Source organism: Falco biarmicus, chromosome 11 (assembly GCF_023638135.1).
Source record: "Falco biarmicus isolate bFalBia1 chromosome 11, bFalBia1.pri, whole genome shotgun sequence".
NCBI lineage: Eukaryota > Metazoa > Chordata > Aves > Falconiformes > Falconidae > Falco > Falco biarmicus.
In genome coordinates, this window is record NC_079298.1 from 10,294,713 (window position 1) to 10,316,626 (window position 21,914).

At 38.0% G+C, this 21,914-nt stretch overlaps 1 protein-coding gene across 1 annotated transcript in view; it reads left to right on the plus strand.

Annotated features, from left to right (window-relative positions):
* FAF1 (Fas associated factor 1) overlaps positions 1 to 21,914 on the plus strand; it is a 171,702-nt gene that overhangs the window by 145,287 nt on the left and 4,501 nt on the right. The window contains exons 16-18 of the mRNA XM_056356715.1: positions 5,053 to 5,133; positions 5,501 to 5,578; positions 9,646 to 9,861. Coding sequence (XP_056212690.1) covers positions 5,053 to 5,133; positions 5,501 to 5,578; positions 9,646 to 9,861 — 375 coding nt within the window. The remainder of the gene's footprint in view (positions 1 to 5,052; positions 5,134 to 5,500; positions 5,579 to 9,645; positions 9,862 to 21,914) is intronic.

Sequence of the window (21,914 nt, forward strand, 5' to 3'; positions counted from 1 at the left end):
GATACAAGTGCCACCTTCAAGAGTTTATGGCATATTTTGAACTTTGACAAGATGCAAGGTAATGACAGAGGAAAGAAAGAAAATAAAATTAAAGTATCTTTAGTTCATGCGGCTTTTTGGCTGCACGTGTTGATGGCCTTGGTCACTGAATATTGCCTTAGTTTCTTTTAATAAACAGCAGCTTTCCCTGCTGTACAGCCCAGGTGGGTAGGTGTTGTAGCAGGACTGGCTGGCTCATTCCCCATGGAAAGTCACTGCAAGACTGCTTCTTGAAGGTTTGGGGTTTGGTTTTTTTCTTGTCACTTGAGGTATTTCCCAAAAATCAGTATCTGGAACTGGACTTTCAGCCTTCGATACAGGCAGGCATGATCCCTCCAGTGGTTCTGCCTTGTTCTGCCTCCTTGCCCTGCCCCGTCCTGCCTCCCCATCTGTGGTTCTGCCACTGGAGGAGTGTTCGTGTGCTTCATCTTCATCGTTCTCATATGCCTAACACATTCTGTGTACAGTTTTTCCTTCCATATACTCCCCATCATGTATGTTTAAGTTATACAACGTGCAAGTCTGTCATCTTGGTGAGTCAAATTAATGCCTGTCTTGCACTGGTTTGTTTGGACAAAGGGGTGTTTCTCTTTAACGCTCCCATGAATAGCCTGAAGCATTTGCAGATTTTAATTTCAGGAGTGGTTCAGTTAAATGAACTGTCTTTCAGATAAGCATTCAGCATTTGTAAATACATGTGCTTTTTTCTTCCCTCTCCCTTCCCCCTCCCCCATCTTATAACAGCCATTTACTCACTGATGTTCTGAGAAATGTTTTCTGCTCGTGGTTACCTGCTGAACTTCTGTTTCATCCAGTTTTATTTTACAGTAAAACTGATCCCAAACAGCAATAGTTAATAAAGTATAACACATCTCTCTGAGACAAATGAGGTGCAAAGCTGATTCCTGGAGCAAAATCATTAAATCCTACCTTCCTAAACAACAACAATAAATAAAAAAAGTCTAGAAGGGTCAATGCTGACTTGTCCAGCAAAAGATCTCACCAAATAGTCAAATGTATTGTGTATTTTTTTTTCCCCTGTAGAATATGCAGGAGAAGGGGGCGTTGCTGTCCTAAATGCAGCCAGGAATCCCTCTTTTCCATCATCCTGCCTCTGAAAATGCCTGCTATTAGCTGCTTTGGGGGTAACTTCAACAAATGGTTTAGGGAATAATTATTGGAGAGAGTGACGTGAAATTTCTTCTTAACGTTACGTGCAAGTTTTTCTTAGTCTTGTAGCTCTGGATACTACTTAAGAGGAGGTTTCATCTGGTCAGTTGTAACTACTTCATGAATAAAAGTGTTTGCTATTTTTGTTATGACTTTGAATCTGTAATATGTATGATAGCAAAGAAATCCATGGCTGAAGAATATATTCTGTGGATAATAAAGTATCAGTTTTCAATTAAACAATGGCCCCCCTCTTGTTGCGTTGTCAAAACTGGAAAGCAGAGACCTGTGACTTCCTCCCTTAAGGAGCAAAGGAGAGTTGTCTCCATCTCATGCCAAAACCCCTTGGATGTGGATGGGGTTTCACACCACTGATCAGCCGCTGCTGTGGAATTCCGAAATGCCGTGTAACCCCTGCTTCTGGTAAAGGCTTTTGAAGTGACCCGGGATAAGCTGTTGTCTGTTCTTGGTTTCTTGAAAAGTTTGGCAACCTTGCCTTTGTTGCAAAAGCCTTGTGGAGATGCGCTTTACTGATGTTCAGTCGATGCTGTGGTTTCTGTAGGCTTTAACAGGAAAGTTGTCAGCTACCTCAAATTTTGTTGATGGAGAAATGTTTTTATTAATTAATTAATTTTAATTAATGATTAGTGGTATGACTGTGCTATTTTTCTTCATTTGCTCTTTGTTAGTACAGTGCAAGATTCTCTTCAAAATATTTTCTTCTGCTTTTCCTGTCACTATTATGAATTTTCTTTTGTTGCCTTCTGGTGAACTTGAGTCATCCTCATACTTTCCATGGTTTCTCTAGAGGAAGAGATGACTAAAATAACAAACTGCATTACAAAAAGGAGAACTGCTTTATCTAACGTTTAAAATTTGTCTAAGTGTAACTCTGAATCAGAGAATATTACAATTTTGCCATAATCTCCATAGAGGAGGCGGTTCCTGTCGAGTGTGAGCAATATCAACAAAACGCAGAAGTAGGTGCAAAAAGACATTTCATAGGGTTACATCTGCTTCTTACCTAAAGAAATGTGGGTGCCAGATTTGTTTTTAAGGTCTGTTTCAGTAAGAACAGTATTGTTTCAATGTGGTATAAAGCTCAGTGGCATGGTCATTTACTTTAGATGTGGCTCACATATTTCCGTGAGGACCAGGCAGTCATGCGTAGTAATTCTTCACATTCCTGACATCTTTTTCATAATCCACTTTTAGGATGATGATAACTGCGATGAATAGGGAGGAAATATTTTTTTTTCTTAAATGCCTGGAATTCATGTTTCAATTCTAGTTGTAGAATGTATAGCGTCGGTATTCTTTGCAGTTATCACTGAATTATATAATTTAATCCTATTTCAAAAATTCTTCAGTGACGCTCTCTGTAGGTAAATGAACCCTATGCTCATCACAAGTAGCTTCTAACAACTTCCTGGGGGTTCCTAGACAGTTTGTAAATTGTAAAATAAAAGCCAGTACTCAATTTCTTATAACTCTGGTTAGTATATCGTTTTTAAGTGAGTTTTAACTATGTTTATAAATTTTTAATTTTTACTTTTTGAGGGTTGGTTTTGGTTTGGAATGGGGTTGCTTTTGTAAACTAAAGTAACTATATATTAATTGCTAGCAATCTTTGAAGAAAAGAGCCTGTAGTTAAATAGTTGCGTCTGGTGTTTCAGCTTTCGAGCATTAGTGGACTTCTGCGGCCTTTGAAATTCAATTAGTGTGTGAAGTTAGGTGTGGTATATGAAGTTGCAAACCATGAAAGTTAAATAAGTTATCTCTGAAATAATTATGAATATTTTTTTTTAATGCTTGTCCTCTCGCAGATTACCTGAAGTCATCTTCCTATAGTAAGATAATTTGGGAAGAGAGTTTTCGTTCTCACCATTCTAAAATAAATTTACTATATGCTTACGGGAAGTCTCAGCATAGACGGTACAACATTTTTTCCTTTACTGCGACTCTCCATTTATGAAAAGAGTTGGGAAAACCTCTGTGTATTCAAGAAGCTTTCCTCATTTTTGGATAACACAAAAATCAGGCTGTTTAATTATTTCAACACCCCGTCTTCTCAGAAATGGACTATTAATGTAGACAGTTTCTGCTGTCAGGTTTGAGTTAAGTTATGAAGATGTTCCGTGAGCATGGCACACAGAGCTTATCAAGGTCCAAGGAAGCCAGGAAGGGGAAGAGGTTATTCCGCGGTTATTGTCCTTTTTACGTTTTGTAAGAATTACTTGCACTTGTGAACAAAGTGATGGTTTCGCTATCTTCTGTGAATGAAATTTAGGACACACTGATTGTAGAATAATCTTGGGTCCTGTTTCTATAAGGAAGAAGAATTTCCTCTAAAAAGATCTTGTTACTTTCCAACTGGAGGTTGTATACAGTTTCCTGCAATTTGTCCTTTCTTCTTGTGGTTGCATGCTACTGCAGAGCTTTTTAACCACTAATGTGTTAGTTTTGTCTGAGGAACATCTTGGCATGTTTGCATGACATGATAATAACAGTTAACCTGTGCTCCTCCCACTTAAAAATGAGGTTTTGCCAAATAGTGAAGTACTGGGGAGGAGACTGATCACGTTGCAAAAATTATTCCTTTATGTGGAATAAACCTTGCAGATGAATGGGAAAATAAACATAATTCTTAAAAAAGCAACAGCTAGTAGCTTCCAATTTCTATGAAATACAGGGGACAGATTACCCCAGTGCAAGTGCTGTGTTACTGGTAGCTACGGGTGACCTACCAGCAGTCTCTCAGCTAAATCTTACTGGTTTTTGTAGGGACCAGTGCAACCTCTGCAGGGCTCTCTTGGGCAGATTATTAGATGTGAGAGGAGTAAGCACAGGGGAGCAGCAGCTGTCTCTGGCTCCCGAGGCAGAGTAGGATGCTATTGATTATACACTTGGCTTTCTCAGACATCACCCCAGTGCTGTTCCAGCTTTTGGGGATACCCACTTCTTGATCCTCCACCGCGTGGATGATGCCTCGCTTTGTTCTTTGCCTATTGTTAGTAAACCTTTGTTTCTTTGTGCTGTGGTCATTAATAAAATACTTTGCTAGGTTTGCTGGCTTGAAGTTGGCATGCTAACCTCAAGTTTCTTGTCTGCCTGCATCTGTCCATTTGAGATGCTTCCGAGCAGGACTTGCTACTTTCCCATCTTTGTATAACATTCCATACTGTGAATTGAGGCCGCTGGATGACACTTCATAGTGATGACCCCGGACAGACCCTGCTGAGGGCGCTTTTCCCAAGGAAGGCCCTGGGAGCAGCCCTTCTCCGGCAGGACACGCCATTACCTGTCGCCAGTCTGAGCAGAGAGCAAATTAAAATCCAGCCTCATCCTCTAAATCATGGTCTGTGCTTCCCTATTACGTGACAGTCCAAACTGTCGGCTGCAGGAGCGCAATCCTCCACGGCACCAGCCCACCCACACCCCCCGGTGACCCCCTCCCCACGTGGCTGGCACAGGAGGAGGCTGCACCCTCCCGGGGTCTGCGCCGGCCATGGCCCCGGCAAAGATGGCAGGGCAGAGAGCCTTGGTGCCAGATCCAGCCTGCAGCCCAAATCCCTTACGTGGTAATCGAAACAGAGCTGTAGGTAAGTCGTAATTTTTAAAGTCATAATTTTTAAAGCCAAGGCCGCCCTTGAGGCATTTCTGAACTCATTGCCCCTAGCAGGAGTCAGGTGAGTAAGGCAGTCCAATACTTTGAAGTCACTGGGGTTAAAGAGTGCTGGTGAACAGAAAGATAGAGATCCACTGGTTCACTGTTTGCTGATATTTTTTGTTTTCTTGTCTCTTCTTTTTCTTTTTTCTTTTTTTTTTTTTTTCTTTCTTTAGGATGAACGTGAAGCCAGAGAAAATGTGAAGAGAGAGCAGGATGAAGCGTACCGCATCTCGCTGGAGGCTGACCGAGCGAAGGTCTGTGCGGCATGAAGTGATGGCGTGAATGTCGGGCTGGGAACCTCTCCACAGCGGGTGGAATCTCTGGCGCAGAGGACTTGCCCGCCTTTGGTCCTTCTGTTTCAGATGAGATGGCTGCTGCAGGAGTCGTTACTGCCCTCAGGGGTTGTGAAATGGCACTGGGTACAGTCACTGGGAGTAGACTTGACTGCATCTTCTTGCTAAAGCAGTCCTGGCCCCACTTAATAATAGAAGTTGGGGAAGGAATGACAGGAAAAGATCACTTAATAAATATCCTATTTCTTATAGTAATTTCTACAGAAAAGTTGAGAAGTTCTGTGGAAAGCGAGGTGATACATGTGTGATTGCTGTTTGTGTTTATTAGAGGGAAGCGCAAGAGAGAGAAATGGCAGAGCAGTTTCGCTTGGAACAAATTCGGAAAGAACAGGAGGAAGAACGTGAGGTGGGATGTTTTACCTTTTCTGACAGCTTTTTGGATTCATTTTGGAAGCTTTATGGACACTGCAACTTTCATTCAACATAGAAACTTCAGTTCAAAGTGTACTTTTTATATGAACATCAACCTGGTTTTCAATTAATTTCTTACCACATATATATAAAACAGTGCAGCTAAATCATTTTCATCCACTCTATTAATAGCTTTTCTGTTCTAGCATCTGGGTCACGTTTACATCATTTTGGTCTCAATTACAGCCAGGTATGGATAGACCTGCTAACAGGAAGCTCATGAAATGAGTTCCATAAATGGTGGAATCATTGGGAACCTCTAACCTTTTTTCTGCAGGCACTCCTTTTAAAAATATAATACTGTGAAGCCCTTTCATTTCTTCTAGGAAGTAGCACAAAGCCTAGCAGTAGTTCTGATCAAACAAGTTGCCATATTTAATTTAGGGGACACAACACTTAAAAAAAAAAAAAATGAAGAAAATGCAAAATCTAGAAAATTGGATTAATGGTACATTTTTAAATTTTTACACAATCTTCTACAGAATCTTCCATAGAATGAAGATTGTGTTTAAATGAACACTTTACATCTCTAGGCCTATACAAGAAAATAGAAATCATGTGCTGTAAAGAGTGCTGTTCCTTGAACTCTGTTATTTTGTAGATTCTCTTAATTTTGTAGATTCTGAGGGTCCCAGTGCCTCTCAGAGGTGGCTCCTGCAGCCCCTTTCAGGATCTAGGCTAGCTCCTGTCCCAGCTGCCTGTCTATGTAGATATTTACATAAAGCATCATGTACACGAATATACTTGTATTAGTGACTTCCTCTTTTTCACCTCCTGGCAAATAGAAAATGTGGTGAAAAGGCTGGGGTACAGCCCTGACTCTGTCCCTGAAGTCCCATCACATTTCAAAGGACAGGTATCATTAAAATATTTCCATCTGTTCTGCAAAGTTCTTGAAATATAAGTCCTTACAGACCTGCTGTGAGACACAGCTGATACTAGAAAAAGGACTTTGAAACCCTTGGATAAAATTTTCAAAATAAAACTGATACTCAAATATAAATATCTTGATTAAAATCACAGTTGTTGTCCTTTGACTTCTAGGCCTATAAGATTCTGCGAGCAAGTGGCTAATGAATACAAAACTATATCCACATCCCTAGTGAATATTTGTTTGCTGAGTATGTTTCCACTATGATATCAAATGTAAATGAAATATAAATATTGGAAGTATTTATTCATTTATATAAAGTATCAGGGTTCCAATATTTTTGGTGGACCTAATGTAACTTCTTTGCTTTGACTCTTACTGATTATGGAGATTGGAAATTTGGAATTATATTCTCGTGTAATTCTTCACTTAGTTAAAGTCCTTGGAACTCATGGAATCCTGAGAAATCACAGCCTTGCGTATCCCCCCTGATACGTGACTTAAAAGTATACTTGACATTTCAGTCTTGTGTACTTTGCTGATATATGAAAAGAACGAATTATACAACTGCAAAAAAGTTGGCTATGAACACATTTATTATTCCCTGAGATAAATCCAATAAACAAACTTATGAGCAATGCATTTGCGATATTTTTTTTTTTACCAAGATAATTGCATTAAAAAAACTGAACCATTTAAGCACTCAAGAACCTTTTAAACGGTACTGCTGTTGTAAATACTAAACTCAGTTTGACCAGCAGTATTGAATGGCTTGGGAAAGATGCAGTCCGCGTCTTTCTTATCCTGCAGTATCTGATGACATATTTAGCTCCTGTTGTTAACGTAAGCCGAGAAAGGAAGCTAAAACACAACTGAAGGAGCAGTGTACAAAACCAGACTGTGAGAATTGTGTCAATAATTGTAAGATGGCAATTCTGTGAGGTTAATAGCAATGGAACGTAAATCAGTGCTGTAGCAGTAACAGACCGTTAAGCCATCAGCTCACACTCAGAATCAAGTAAGAATATCTTTTTCTTTAAGTAATTTTGCATGCATAGAAACAATAATTACTTCTGCTTTACTATATCTGCTCCTGAACCTTTTCTGATACCTTGGCCTTCTGGAAATTGTTTTCTTACTGGTCCATGTTATCAAAATATACCTGGGCTTCCCTGTTTTAATGTAGAGTGCAGTAATGAAAAGAATAGGATCTGTTTGCGCAGTAGAACAAAAGGGATTTTAACAATAATGTTTACTAACACTCCCCATTTTCAAGTATACAGATTACTTATACTGAATTGTTCTGCAACAGTGTTTACTTACAGAAGTGACTTTACGTTCAGTTTGTATATTTAAAATCTGACTATTGAGCTATTCACATACTGAACATCTTTTTATCAACACACTGGAATTGCTTGTTCAGGTTCAAGAGTTTTTAATGTGATCCATCACATCATTGTTTTCTGGCTTGGTTTGCTGGTACAGAATATCCATTGTAAATTGCCATTTTATTTTTAAGCCTTGGAGACTAGTTACTTTGGGGAGCGACGCACTCTTTGCACAAAGAAAAGAGCTCTAATGAGCTACTGTTGTTTATTTTTCTATAATATAATTGATTGGGTTCAGTAAATAATGTAGCATCTGTTGTTATACTGTGTGGGGAAATGTCAAAACAGAAAGATAGTAAGCAGGTGGTTGAGAATGGAGAGAGAGAAAATTAAAATAGAATCTATTTAAAATATAATCTCATAGTAGATGAGCAAAAATGAACTCAAGTTCTATGTATAAATATTTATACTGAGATATAATTTGCTCAGAGGTTCGTGTGTAAGAAGTAGCCTGTTTAAAAGCCTTTGTCATCTTCCTTCTGCCCAGTCCTTTCTCTTTAATGTAATCACCCTCCATCAGTTTCTGTTACTAAATGACCTTGGGGGGGGTTTCAAAGGCACGAATAGCAACTGTGTATCTTGACAGTTCCTTGGAAATTGGGACAAATCCGTGCCTGACTGCCTCTTCAGTTTGAAAAACTGTCTTGTAGGTATATTTTGGGGGAGGCCGTATGATCATGCTGCTTCTTCCATTCCTCAGCATTCTCATTAGCTGCTGCCTTAAGTGAGGTGATACCGTAACAAGGCTGCTTTCTAAGTATGATCTAATTTTTAATAGGTGCCAGTGCCCGTCCATGAGTACCGACAGCACTCAGTACCCTCGAATATGAATCCCATGTTGTTCAGCTGTCTTCATATTAGGCATCATTTAAAAAAAAAAAATTATGATCAAAGTATTAGTGTTGTAGTAGCTCCCAGAGGCAGAGGACAGAAAATGTGGACTTGGTTCCTGCCCTTAAGATCGTGAATCAGTAGGATACACAATATTAGCAGGAAGACAATCGTACACATTTTTGGATGTGTAATGTCATTGCAGTTTTGGGGCTGATTTCATCATGCAAGCTGTCGCAGAAAATGTGCACACCTAAGCTTGGAACCATCTTCCTGCAAATCATAATAATTGCTTGCTTTAAATCTTAAAGCTCCCATTTCTGTTCTCCCAGTTTTCTTCTTTGACCATTCCTACTTTTATATGTACTCTGTGTATCTAATGTACCTTCGTGATATTTTTAACTAGATCTTTTAACAGCATTCTGGTTTGTTACAGTAAATCTCCCACATATATTTCTTTTTACTCTGAACTGCCACTAAGGGTCTTGTCTTTGCTGCAAATGGTCAATTACTCTGTGCAAGAGGCAGGCAATTTGATAAATGCATTTAAAGAAATATTTTTACTGTCTTTTAATTTATACCCTTTAAGGAAGCAATTGGCCACTTGACAATTATTCTCTCATTCAAATTTTTTCCAAGGCTTTCTGCCAAATGATTAAATTACTTTCCCCATCGTGCATTAACTGTAGACCTAATAATATGTGTTATAAAGAAGGATTTATTTTAATTAGTTGTCTGGTGGGCTGTTATTAAGGAATGAATAAAAATGATTTTGTCATTGAGATATAAAGCACAGCTATGGCTGTGGAGTACTGTGGCACACCTTGAAGTTCTAGAAGAAAAAAAAAGAAAAGCTTTCTGTCGTCGTCTGTGCTAGCATTGCAACCTAAATAGTTATTTTTCCTTCTTCAGGCTATCAGGCTTTCTCTTGAGCAATCTTTGCCTCCTGAACCAAAAGAGGAGAGCACAGAGTCTGTCAGTAAACTGCGTATTCGGACACCCAGCGGAGAATTCTTTGAGCGACGTTTCCTGGCCAGCAGCAAGCTGCAGGTTGTCTTTGATTTTGTGGCTTCCAAGGGATATCCTTGGGAGGAGTACAAGCTGCTGGGCACCTTTCCAAGGAGAGATGTGAGTAAATGTACCTTTCAATAATAAATACCACTACTTCTTACTCTTGTGTGTTTTCAGTGACATTGTAAAAAATCTTCCATTTCTGAAACAAGTTGTGGACCATATTCAGTGAAAACTACAGAAACGCTGAGCCAGCATTGCTCAGGTCCTGTTTTGAAGGAAGCCACATGGCTGTTAGTACGCTGTTTAGGTCTGTTACGGGCTGGTACTTTGGAGTTTTCTGGTTTTGCCATTTTGATAGATTTAATGTTATAAACAAGGAAGGCTAAGTGTCAGAAAGTATACAGTTATGAGGTAATCAGGGCATTCTAATAAATTATTCATCCACCTGTTACATAATACCAGTAAATAATCATTTATGTCTCCTAACTCAAAATTCTAATTACGTACCTGCTGTGACCGATTTTCAAAATCAATACTACTTACAAAATCCAATTAAATTCTGTTGATTTATCAACAGATATTTGCATGCTGATTACTAAGCTTCTTTGAAAATATACCTGTATGTTTTCTGCTCTGTTACAAATTAACTTTAATTTCTTATTTAGCCATTGTTACCACAAAGGTAAAAGTCAACGAGTCCAACTGTGCAGTGATTACATGGGGCCCTGTACAAAAGGCAAAGGTAACACACTACAGAGATGACAGAACAAAGCCAAGCAGTGATGGGTGAAGTTCAGGAGTTTTTTGGCCATACTGTCTCACTGCTGCAAAGACACGGGGGCAGCTCTGGATCAGCCGGGAGTTTCATTTGCTGGGGGCATCCCCAGGTGACCAGTTAAGCCATTTTTCATCTAAGGAGCTCAGTAACTTGGGTTGCTTTTCCATTTTGTTTCCCATCACTGCCCCTGCAGGAAGTTGACTAGGAATAAGTCTCTGATTAGTGTGTTTATGGTACTGTTTTCCAGTATGGTAACAGGTATCTCTTGCGTTATCATCTTATTTGTAAGTACTCCAAAGGGTCACAAGTACTCCGAAGGGGAGTAGAATAATGTCCTTAGCAAGCATACAACCTTGCAAGTGGATGTGACTTCTGACTAATTTCTGGCATAACTCTGTGAACAGGATTGTAGTCCTTGCAGCTGTTCTTCCATCTCCTCTTATACTGAGAATCCCAAGTCAGATTGAAAAGCATTTAAGGAATCTCATTAAGCACTGATTAACTTTACTCCTTAAGCATGTAATATCATTTCCAGTGGAACCAAAGACTAGAAGTCATCTGTGTTTCCAGGATTACTGATCCTTCAGTTTACTTGACAGAAGAACAGTCTTCTACAGTCTAAACAGTGTTTTTGTGTATTTAAAATGTTCTGCAAGTCATACCTCCCTACCTGTAGGTATGTCTTAGTACATGTTCAATGTAAAAAACACTACAGATATATTACTCTAAATTTTTACATTTGTTTTTCACTTTAGACTGGCTGTTTCTGTACTTAATCACATCATCATCACTGTTAATTTTAGTCCTCTCTAACAAACTCAAAAATTGATCAGACTCACATAAGAGCAAATTAAAAATGGAGTAGAAGAGGAAAAAGACCAGTAAATTAGAACAGGCTGCCATTTCAGTATGTTTGTGAAACTCTCGGGGGAAAAAATACTGAGGCAAAGAAAGGAGAATTTAGTGGCAGGGTGTGGAGCCGTTGGTCTGCTGTGTGGGAAGCAAAGACCATGTAATCTTTTTTTCTATCTTCTCCAACCTAGTAATGCCATATATGACATAAATGATTCATGTCAATTGACTTAGTGGCCATGTATGAATCCGGTTGCCATTGTGACCACCAGAGCTACAACAGTCAAAAAATAACCCCCAGGGGTTTGCTAACAACTGAGAACTATAAATGACATCTGCCATGTTCCCCAGGTTTGGAAAGTTGGTAGTGTGCAACTCCACAGACCGTCTCAAAAAAAAAAAAAAAAAAAGTAATTTATGGATACCTTGGAAATACAGTAAAAGTACTCATTGCCTTAGGCTTTGTGGTATATAGCCTCTTAAAAATACACTGTAAGTTGTCAAGACCCTTCTGCTATGTGATACATATCACAAACACCCATTGAAAGCTGTGCAACAAGAACAGAGTGCTGGGGATGCTTGTGCTCCAGAAAACAATAGCATTTAGAATGTCTGTATTTAAACTATACATACCATTTTTGAAAAAATGGTTGAAAGTATCAGAATTACTTTGCTGGAGTTTTTGCTGTGGTAAGATTAAAACATGTTCTCAAGGTAATATTTTTTTCTTCTATCCTAATTTGTGTTATGGTAAGATACATACCCCCAAAAGTGTTTCTGTCTTATCAAAACAAGGGGATTATCTTCTAGCAAATCAGCATTCTCTCATAATAAAACTTGTTAGAGCATTTTTACCTGCTTTTCAAAGCCATCAGTTTTGATACAGTGGTTTTGAAGTATTTTTACTTCTTTGGTAAATAAAAATTCATTAGTTCTTAGTTCTGTGTTCCACTTGCTTACACAGCTATCCTTAGCTAACTAAAAGTTGGTATCATAACCCTATTGTAAATACAAACTTCTATACATGAGTAAATACACAGATTAACCTTTTCCAGACACTACTTGTAGATTTTAAAGCAGCAGTGACATTCCAAAGCAGTTAAGCACAGGCAGTGACTTGTTACTGGGTCTTTGTCCCCAACTGTGTTGTTCTTTCTACGGGTGATGAAATGAGCTGTTACCCACTGCCTCTCTCAGTACCTTAACGAAGGCAGCACCGCATACCGTACCAGCAGGCGTGTGTCATGTGGGTGAACCCGGGCCAGCAGGTAACCTGTACCTCTGACCAAAAATACTGGGCACGCACATCTTTTGGAGCAAAAAGCTGTATTGTAAGTTCTTCGCGTTATTCTTAAGTGCACCTGCAAAGGCTTTATGGAAGCAAATGTGTGCGCTATTTAAATGTAAGTGCTGATTTTCAAATTCTAGATGCCTTTCTTCCAAGAACTGCTCTAATCTTCAAAATGCATTTAACTATAACAAAAAAAAGCTTGCCCTAAGCATATGAGCATGCTTAGTCAACCTCCTCACTCAGCATTTCTTCTAAGTCCCTTTCTCTTAAAAGCCTTCCCAACACTCATGTCGGTAGTCCTGTCGATCTGCCAGCTGCAAGATCCACCTTCTCCCAGTACCCTGGAGACTTCCCAGATGTTCAGTTCCTCACTCCCTTCTGTGGCTGAGATCTGCTGAAGTCTTCCTCAAACCCTTTAACATCTCACGGAGCGGGCATTTCACCACACCGCAGGCAGGAGGCTGAAGTGTACCAGGTCTAGCTGCAACTGTCGGTGGAACGTGCAGAACAGATTTACCCAAACTGGGCTTCAGCCACCCTGCTAGGTTTAATGATACGTTTGTGAATGGTTTATGGCATCTCTCGGGAAGGGAGGTCCTGTTATGCTTTCTCCTTTGACAGACTATTTTTGAAAGACTGAATTTATTAACTTCTTGTGAAAAAATCAAACTTCCAACCTGTAATTTCTTCTGCTCGGTTCTCCATAAGGTGGAGCATTAGTTATGTATTTGAGAGTGTGCCTTTTGCAGACACAGCATTAGAGACTTAAGCTCTTTATTTACTGTATCTGGAAGCCCTGGTAAGCCAAGACTTCTACAGTATTTTACATTTTATTTTTCTGAGCCACAGCTTAGGATCAGGTGGCAGTTAAGTCACTTAAGGTTATTTAAATGCATCTAAAATGTTGCTTAATAATTCAGAACCGGTTTGCTCTGTTTAGAGTATGAAGATTTTTTAAATCCTTTTAATTAACCAATTTCAACAGCAGTTTAAATAAACAGAAACAAAAATCTGTCTCCCTTGAAAGGGCAGAAAATAAATTTAACTCAAACTGCATGTCAATTTAAATTAGGTATGATCAGGATTTCAGTAAATTTAGGGGCAGACAATTCTTAATATTATATGGGAGTATACAGTGAGAGATTCCTCCAAACCCAAATGTAAGCATTCATTCCTGTGCTCTGGCAGGGGTAATCTTTGACACCCATTTGGTGAAATTTGGTGACACCTATTTGGTGAAAATAACTCCACAGAATAGTAAGTTTAGCTGCAGCACTCAGCAGGTAACTGAGTGTTGTTACCCTCTGTTCTCGGAAGGGTAATGTTTGAGCATGATCCCTGTACTGCTATGCCAGATAGTTTGGCAGTTTTGTGTATCAGCACTAGAAGCCATCCTTTGTAAGGGTTATTGTGCGTTTCACCCAGTGCAAACTACTTCCTTCAAATAACCTACTTCTAAACTCATTAGGTGGTGTTTAAACTCTTTAAATAGTTAATGAAAGAGTTATATGTCCAGGACCTTTTCTCTGGCTTTTAACATCCTTTCCCTAATCATCACCTTGATAGAAAGATGGAAGAAAGGTGTTTTCATCAGAAAAGATTCATGCAATGTCATGATTATTTATACCCAATAGCGCTTTTAGTAACTTCACATAAATCAGGAAGGTAGCTTGAATAACTGTCTTATGGCAAAGGGGGATTTCAGATGAATGAAATACTTTTCTGATATGTTCAAAAAGATTTGAGAATATTTTTGTAAGTTCAGGGAAAATTTAACATGTGGTCCATGTAATTTTTCCAGTAATTTCAGTTACTGATATTTGTATTTCCTACTACGTAAAGGAGTACTCATCTGTTTTAATTCACATAATTTAAAATTTTTCAGGTCAACGTAGATCTGATGGTGGCATATATTTTTCAGCTCTGATCTAGCTTACACAAGGCCACAGCTACCTACAAAGGTAGACCTCCCTCCTCTTCTCATTTACAACTCTCCTTAAGTCGATACTACCTGCCCTTGTCTTTCCTCTCTTTTGGGATATGTTGTTATTTTATTTATCCAAGCAGTTGAATTTAGTTTAGTTAAGAGGCTGAGAAGTTGCCTAAGCAATCTGGCCATACCAGACTAGCATCTTCCCACGCCTCTTTTGGCAGCATAATTTCTGATCGTTCTTCCCGATGACGTTTAACAGTAGAACAATTGGACTGATTAACCTTGAGTGTAAGAGAAATGGACCATATATCGTTGCAGCCAGAATGCTGAAGCATTTGCAGCCCCTAGATTTTATTGCTTTTAACAAGTTTGCTCACAAAGAATAGTATTGCAGTCTTGCGGTCAGCAGCTACAAAGGGAGGTGATGATATTCTTGCCTTACTGAAGTCAACAGCAGTACTTTTAGAGAATATTGAGTAGATTTTGCTTCTTGAAATGTGATGTTTACTTTTGTGGAAATAAAATTTCCATATAGGTAGTCAAAAATTCTGGAAGCATTACAGAAAGATTTTTCATAATGTTTTCTTCCAAGAAAACAGACTTGATCTGGCTTTTCGGACCTGGTGTCTTGCGTAAGTAACTGTGCTATTGAAAGAGAAAGATTAAAGCCTTTCATGTATCAGGTCACTAAAAGGAGACGGAAGGAATGTCTTCCTCATCTCGTAGGTGTAAGCTTATTCTAAAAAGAAATAGAATTACATTCTGTAGGTCAATATAGTTTTTGATCTCTTACAACAACTATTTGAATATGGGCAATGTGCAACCAATTTCAGGAAATAGCTGTGCATTTCAGATGAGCTGGTTTACTTAAGACTTGCTAAAGTAAGCAAGCGTTCACCACAACGCTGAATACTCAATGCGGTATGTGAATTTTCAGTTGAGTCATCCTCATTAGTTAACCCAATGACTAATGCCAACCATGTGATTATATATTCCACCCAAGCACATCCCTTGGACCAAAAGTGCTCTTTTATTCAGCACTGCCCCATTTTACAAAACATTTATTTCAGGGGAGGCATGTTATTGTTCACAGGAAGATGCCTTTGTTAAGGTGCAGAGCTTTGCTGTTGCGTATGACGTTATCCAGCATAAAACTGGGCCTGACGTTTTGTACTTTTTCCCTGGAATTCATGCTTAATGTCTGTTTCGTGGGCTTTCCTCCCCTTATAGGAAGAAAATGTAATGATAAAATACCAATAAAGAGCCTTTGTAATAGTATGATACTAAGAATGCTGTGTCTGGTTACCAGAAAATTTAATGATCTCCTGCTGCTTTGGTAATTGCATAAGTAATACATCAGACTAAATCACCAAAGCAGTCTTAGGAGCGCTTTTTATTCTATTTACCTATCTACCAATCACAATGTTATGTGTAGATATCATTGTGTAGATACTGTAGATATCATTGTGCTATCTGAACATCTTAATCCTTTGAACTAGTGATAAAAATCCTTTTGGATTGTTTTTCCATGCAGTTATAATTAAGTGCACATGAATATCAAATCCTGGGTCATTCTCCTGTGAGTGACTGTGTTCACATCCGTTCCCCTTTGGGATGTATGCTAAGCAAAGTTCTTGCAGTTCATTTGGAGCACTAAATGTATTTGTATGTTTTCAGACTTCCAGAAGATGTAGCTGTTGGTTTCCTTTCAGTGAAAGCTATGGTATTTCTGGGGACATGATCTTCCTTCTTTGTAGCTAGTACATCTTTAATTAAATACATGAATAATTGTTAGCTCAATGTAAGCACACTGGCAGTGGTGCCCACAAGTAACAGACTGGTTTGCTCCTTGGCACAGCAGAAAGGATGCTTAACATGCAACTGCTCTCATCTGTAAATGCCAGTACTTAAAGCTTTTCTCTACTCAGCAAGAAAAGTAAAAGTAAATAGTGGGAAGGAGCAGGTGATGGAGCTCTTCCACCCGCAGGTCCCTTGTCAGGAAAAGACCTGTTCCAGGGTTTTCTGTCAGCTTCTCTTTTTCCAAGAAACCGCATAAAGAATTCCTAAATAGATCAAAGATTTCAAACCAGAAAGAAGGAAAGGAGGAAAGAAGAAAATCTGAAGAGAGCTTTACAGCACCTTCCTCTTCCCTCACAATCTGAAGTCCTCCAGCGTCGGAGCTGTTGGCACTGTGGGGACCAGCACTGTCTTGTTCAGTACCTGCAGGTAACTCCTCTGAGTGACAGCACCTGCGACTTCTTGCTCTCAACATACAAGGCAACTGGCATAATACTTTAACGCCATCAATACCACATCAACAAAAGTCACATTACTGAAAGAGAATTTACTTAACTGAAATACTTTTGTGTTTTCACTTCTCCTGCCAGAACGAAAAGATGTATTTGTTATTTTGTCATTGAAAATGAGCTGTTGAAAGGCTAGATGAAGGTGCGGCCTTTTTGTAGTGATGTTTTTAGTAAGAGTGATTCTTAAAAATAAATACAAAACAGATACTCGGTGATGTTAGTAACTGGATGTATTTTGGCTGTGTTTGGGGGAAATACTGATCACTCAACAAAATTTCTGATCTTGGGCTAAAAAGAAGCACAGAAGTATCTCAGAGCTACCCAGGTGGAACTGCTGCACAAACCAGTTCTTAATGTCTTTTATTGGAAGGTAGATAGTTAATATATTTCTTTTACTACGCAGTGGTAAAAAGTCATAGGATTTGGGTAAAAATCTTTTTTTTTTTTCTTTTTTTTTAAACAACATTAACATCAGGGCTTTGTTTACTTTTGGTGCAAGAATGATTAGTGTTTGTTGGGGGCTTTTTAAGCTCTGTTCTACAAACATGAGGTATTTTTCCCATTTAAAAAATCAAATTTTAATGTAGAATTGTGAATTCGTAATGTTGAACTTTTAAAAAGCACCCAATAGTCCAGGCATCACTGTACAAATACAGCAACACTGGGGTTTGGCTTATCCTTATTATTTACATTGCCCTGTCATTATGCTTAGGATTTTAACAGAGAACACAGTTGCTATCTTAATTTACTGTCTAAGAAGTCAAGTAATGCAAGTCAGGTTTATAAGCCTTCAGTCATTAAAATCTACGCAGCAGATTCTTTTCTAATATAAATTATGTTAAGGCAATGAAAATTTACACTATGCAAACAGTGGCGGCATCTCAGCTATCTCAGAGCTGCACAGCTTTTCCAAGAGAGTGGAAAGAATGCTCAAAGTAGAGGATAGAGTGTCACAATTTTCTGTTTTATCAACATCTGTTACTTTGCTTAGTAAATGTATTTTTACATATGCTTAATCTAAAATGTGGTTTTGAGAAAATCTCTTCGGAGAAGATAAGAGTGTGACATATCTGGATTAAAGTTTTGTACTTAGACAGAGACTAAAGTCTTTTACTATGACATATTTTTCCTTGTTTGTGATGGCTGTCTTCAATTCAGATGTAAATTGTCTCCCAAGTTTATTCAACTAAACCAGATCTAATTGCATATATTTCTATAAGGTAACGCTACTTTTGTTTGTTGCACTAGTTGAGCGTATTATCTGTGTAACCCAGATATTTCAATAGGTAGAAAGGATTCGCTGTATTTGTTTGTGTGTCATTCTGAAAATATAGTTTTTTAAACAGATCTGGTACTTTACCAGGTGTGCCTTTAAGTGATTTCTATTGCATTTATAGTTTAGGAGGATTAGGAAAGAGAGTAAAAGAACTCTTTGTCCGTTGGATTCATTAAATGTATTCATGCGTGTGTAAGTGGTATAGAGGCTGGCTACTTGGGAATCAGATCCTTGTCCTAGGGTGTAGAGAAAGGTGAAGGGTGTGATATTTACTGCTTGTGTAAGTGTCATAATAATTGTGTATTCGATTCTTTATTTTTAAATTACCTTCCTGAGCATTAAGACTTTTTTTTTTTTTGTATTTATCTTTTCCCTGCAGAGTTAGGGAGGGTAAGGAACCACACCTTTGAAATGGTAGAAGTACAGCTGTACAGGATGTGAGTGTGTACTAGGACAGATAGGTCAGCAAAGGCAAAGACAGAAATAACACAAAAATTACTCTAGAAGGAAAAAGACTTTGCTACAAGAATGTATAAAATTCTTGTTTAAACTAGTATTAATTTTTGTTACTGCGTTATTAAAAAACCCACAAAATTTATTCAGAATAAAGTATAAGTAGCTGCTTCACTCTTACAAGAGAAATACAAGGGTTATCGTTACTGTCTTTTGGTTTTGTGCAGTTTTCAATCATTCAAACTTCTAAGTGCCACGGAGAGGCTTCAAACAGACTAGCTAGTGCATAGTTGAAATAACTGCCACAGAATTAATTTAAAGAAATACCTATTAAAGCAATAAATTTCCTGCGCACCAAACCAACATCAGTTATATGACAAAGCTTTTTAAAAGATATAGTCTTTGTTCCAGTGCACTGAAGCATAAGGTCCTGTAAAATTGTATCCACAGTTGGAAGAAAAGTCCTGTTTTACCAACTGAAAACCTATTTCAGTGAAACTGCAACATTTTGCAGCTGCAGGGCAAGATCTAACACTGGTCAAAATAATGTTCTGTTACCACCCTCTGGTCACGTTGCTAGAGTGAGTCTTCCCTGAAGAGAGGGGAGTGTTAAAAGTTTGCATAGAAGGTGGTTTGCCTGAAGATTAAAACTCCCAGGGCACTCACTGCTTTGGCTTTGGGGCAGCCCTGAGCGCGCCTGTGTGTTATTCTACAGAGCTTCAGTATTAGTAATGTCACTGTCACTTGAGTTATACTCTCTTAGCATCTAAACATTGTCTCCTTCCTCTGCCACCCTCCTCACTATATAAACCTGAAACAACTTAGAGCCTCTTTTTAAGGAGTTTTCAGTTACATGTCATTATAATAGAAAGTACTTACCTTAACAAAAGCATAAAGTATTTTTTAAAACTACATTCACCTTATCAGCTGTTATCACCATATGACGTGAATGGATTCAAACCGCATGCATATGACTGGTAGAAAGTTATTTTAGGACTTGAAAATACAGAGAGACACTATGCTTTTTGCATTTGTTTAGGCCTTTAACAAATGCTGAGTGCTTACCTTGGTGAATTTTGCGACCTTAATCAAGAATATGTTGATTTCACCACACGGGTACCTACATAATCTCACGGAATTCAACAGGATCCAATCAGATTTGTTATATAAACACATGCTTAAAATGGCTTCCTGTGTAATTTCTAACAGCATAGAAGAAATCTTCAAATAATAAAGGTATAGGAGTTTGGGACAATGTAACTTATATAACATGCAAAGCTGTTTAGAAGAGTGCCATGCAATGACATCAGTGCAAAGGATTGTCAGCACTGAAGTGGACTCCAGAATTTATCCTAAAGGTAATGAAACAAGGTACACAGATACAAATATGAAGGCATTTTATACTTTGCATTATTAAATAACCCACCTAAATTTAAGTGAATGAAATTCATTAGAACACTACATTGGACACACCTGTGCAGGCTACAGCTCTTCCGGGGTCCTTTGATCTCTATTATATATTGCTCTTAGATTTCTAATTCTGTTTTAAAATACTGTAAGTTACAAAACATCTTAGGTCTTATATTTCATATATTTACAAGAGAAACCATTTCTTTTGGTAGGAAATGTGTTCACTACTAAGGCTTCTATTCTTTGTAGTAAACAACATATTTACAAACCACAAATAACAAAGTAGAAGCTGCAGAAGGGTTATGGTGTGATAATTAAGTACAATGGCGACCCATATGAACAGAAAATGCCAAGGAGCTAAAACAAAGCAACAACAGCTTTGTTTGTTGACAGATGTAGGAGCCATATTGTTAGTTAATTGGGTAATGGTGTAAACATTTGCAAACTCTGCTGTCCCTCAGTGAATTAAGCAGCACACTGAAATTACGGTGAAAAGCTGCACAGTCCTTTAACTGCAGGTACCGCACAGTGCTTGTAGCTAACCTTCTGAGTACAAAAACACTGAGGAAGGGACATAATGTGTTGTTATTATTTAAGGTACTTGAAGTTTGCAAACTTTAGAGTTTAGACTGGGATATGTATCTTGAATTACGCTCAAGTGAATAAAATAGGTTTCTGTATGGTTACAGTCTGGAAGATTGTGTTCATTGCCTAGGCTTGGTTTTCAGATTTTTTTTTTTTTTTCCAAATGCAGAAGAGACTTCCTCTGTCTTCCCTAGCTTTTCTTACAGAAAAAAAGGTTGCAGGATTTGAAAACAGGGAAGTCTAATTAGATACTGGCTTGAACGGAAAAGAAGGAAGATTGCTTCTCTCAGGTGCACAATACCTCTTCTGCTGTGAATTGCAGAGACCCCTATTTACCGCACTTTCTGTGCCTATCTGCAATAATGGACTGTAGCAGAATACCAAAACATTAAAAAATGCAACAAGATACTTAATTAGCATACTTCTGTAATCACAAACTTAAATGCACTACTTTGGCTGTTTTTTACATAACAGGTTTGCTTTCTAAGATAATAACCTTTCAATAATTTAAGCAGCATCTGTGCAGGAATGCATAATTGGACTGTAGATAATAGGAATCTAAAATTGAGTCTGGTTTTTATAAATTATTTTTCTCTTCAGACATTTAGCAATAGCTCACCATGGTACATGAAGTTTAAGAAAATACGTTCCTGCTTTGGGAATAAAAATAATGCATCTCTTTGTTTCGTTTTTTTAAAATTCTGCCCTTTTTTTTTTTTTAATTCTGTTGCAATCAGAAAGGCAAAATTACATTGATTTCAATGAGCTCAGGAAGTGATAAGCTTTTAATAGCTGTTTAAATAATTAATTTTCTGTAATTATCCAATAAAACAATAGAAATACAAATATATTTTAAGTTTGATATAGTTGGGGGAGGGGAAAGAGGAGCAATACTGGTTTTGTTAATTGGTAACAGGAGTAGTAAGTTATGCTTTTAAGAAAAAATAAATTAGCATTTTTATTAATTCATAGTATTTGGTGTGCTTGACGGTGTTTTCAAAAAATAATTTTAGAAAGCAGTGGCATGCTGTGATCATAGACAAAACAGATTTAACTTTGGAAAGATGTTTTTGGGTATGCATTTGCACTTACACCTATAGTGTAAGACTAATAACCTATTATTTACAAGCAAACTTCTGATAACTCGTGTGCTCACACAGCAAAATAAAACAGAAGTACCAGGGAAAATAGATTTTTAAATGGAAGTGAAATAGTTCAGCAAATTATAAGATTAAAAGAAATAACGTTCATCTTTCTATATGAAACTTTGCAGTAGTCCTCTG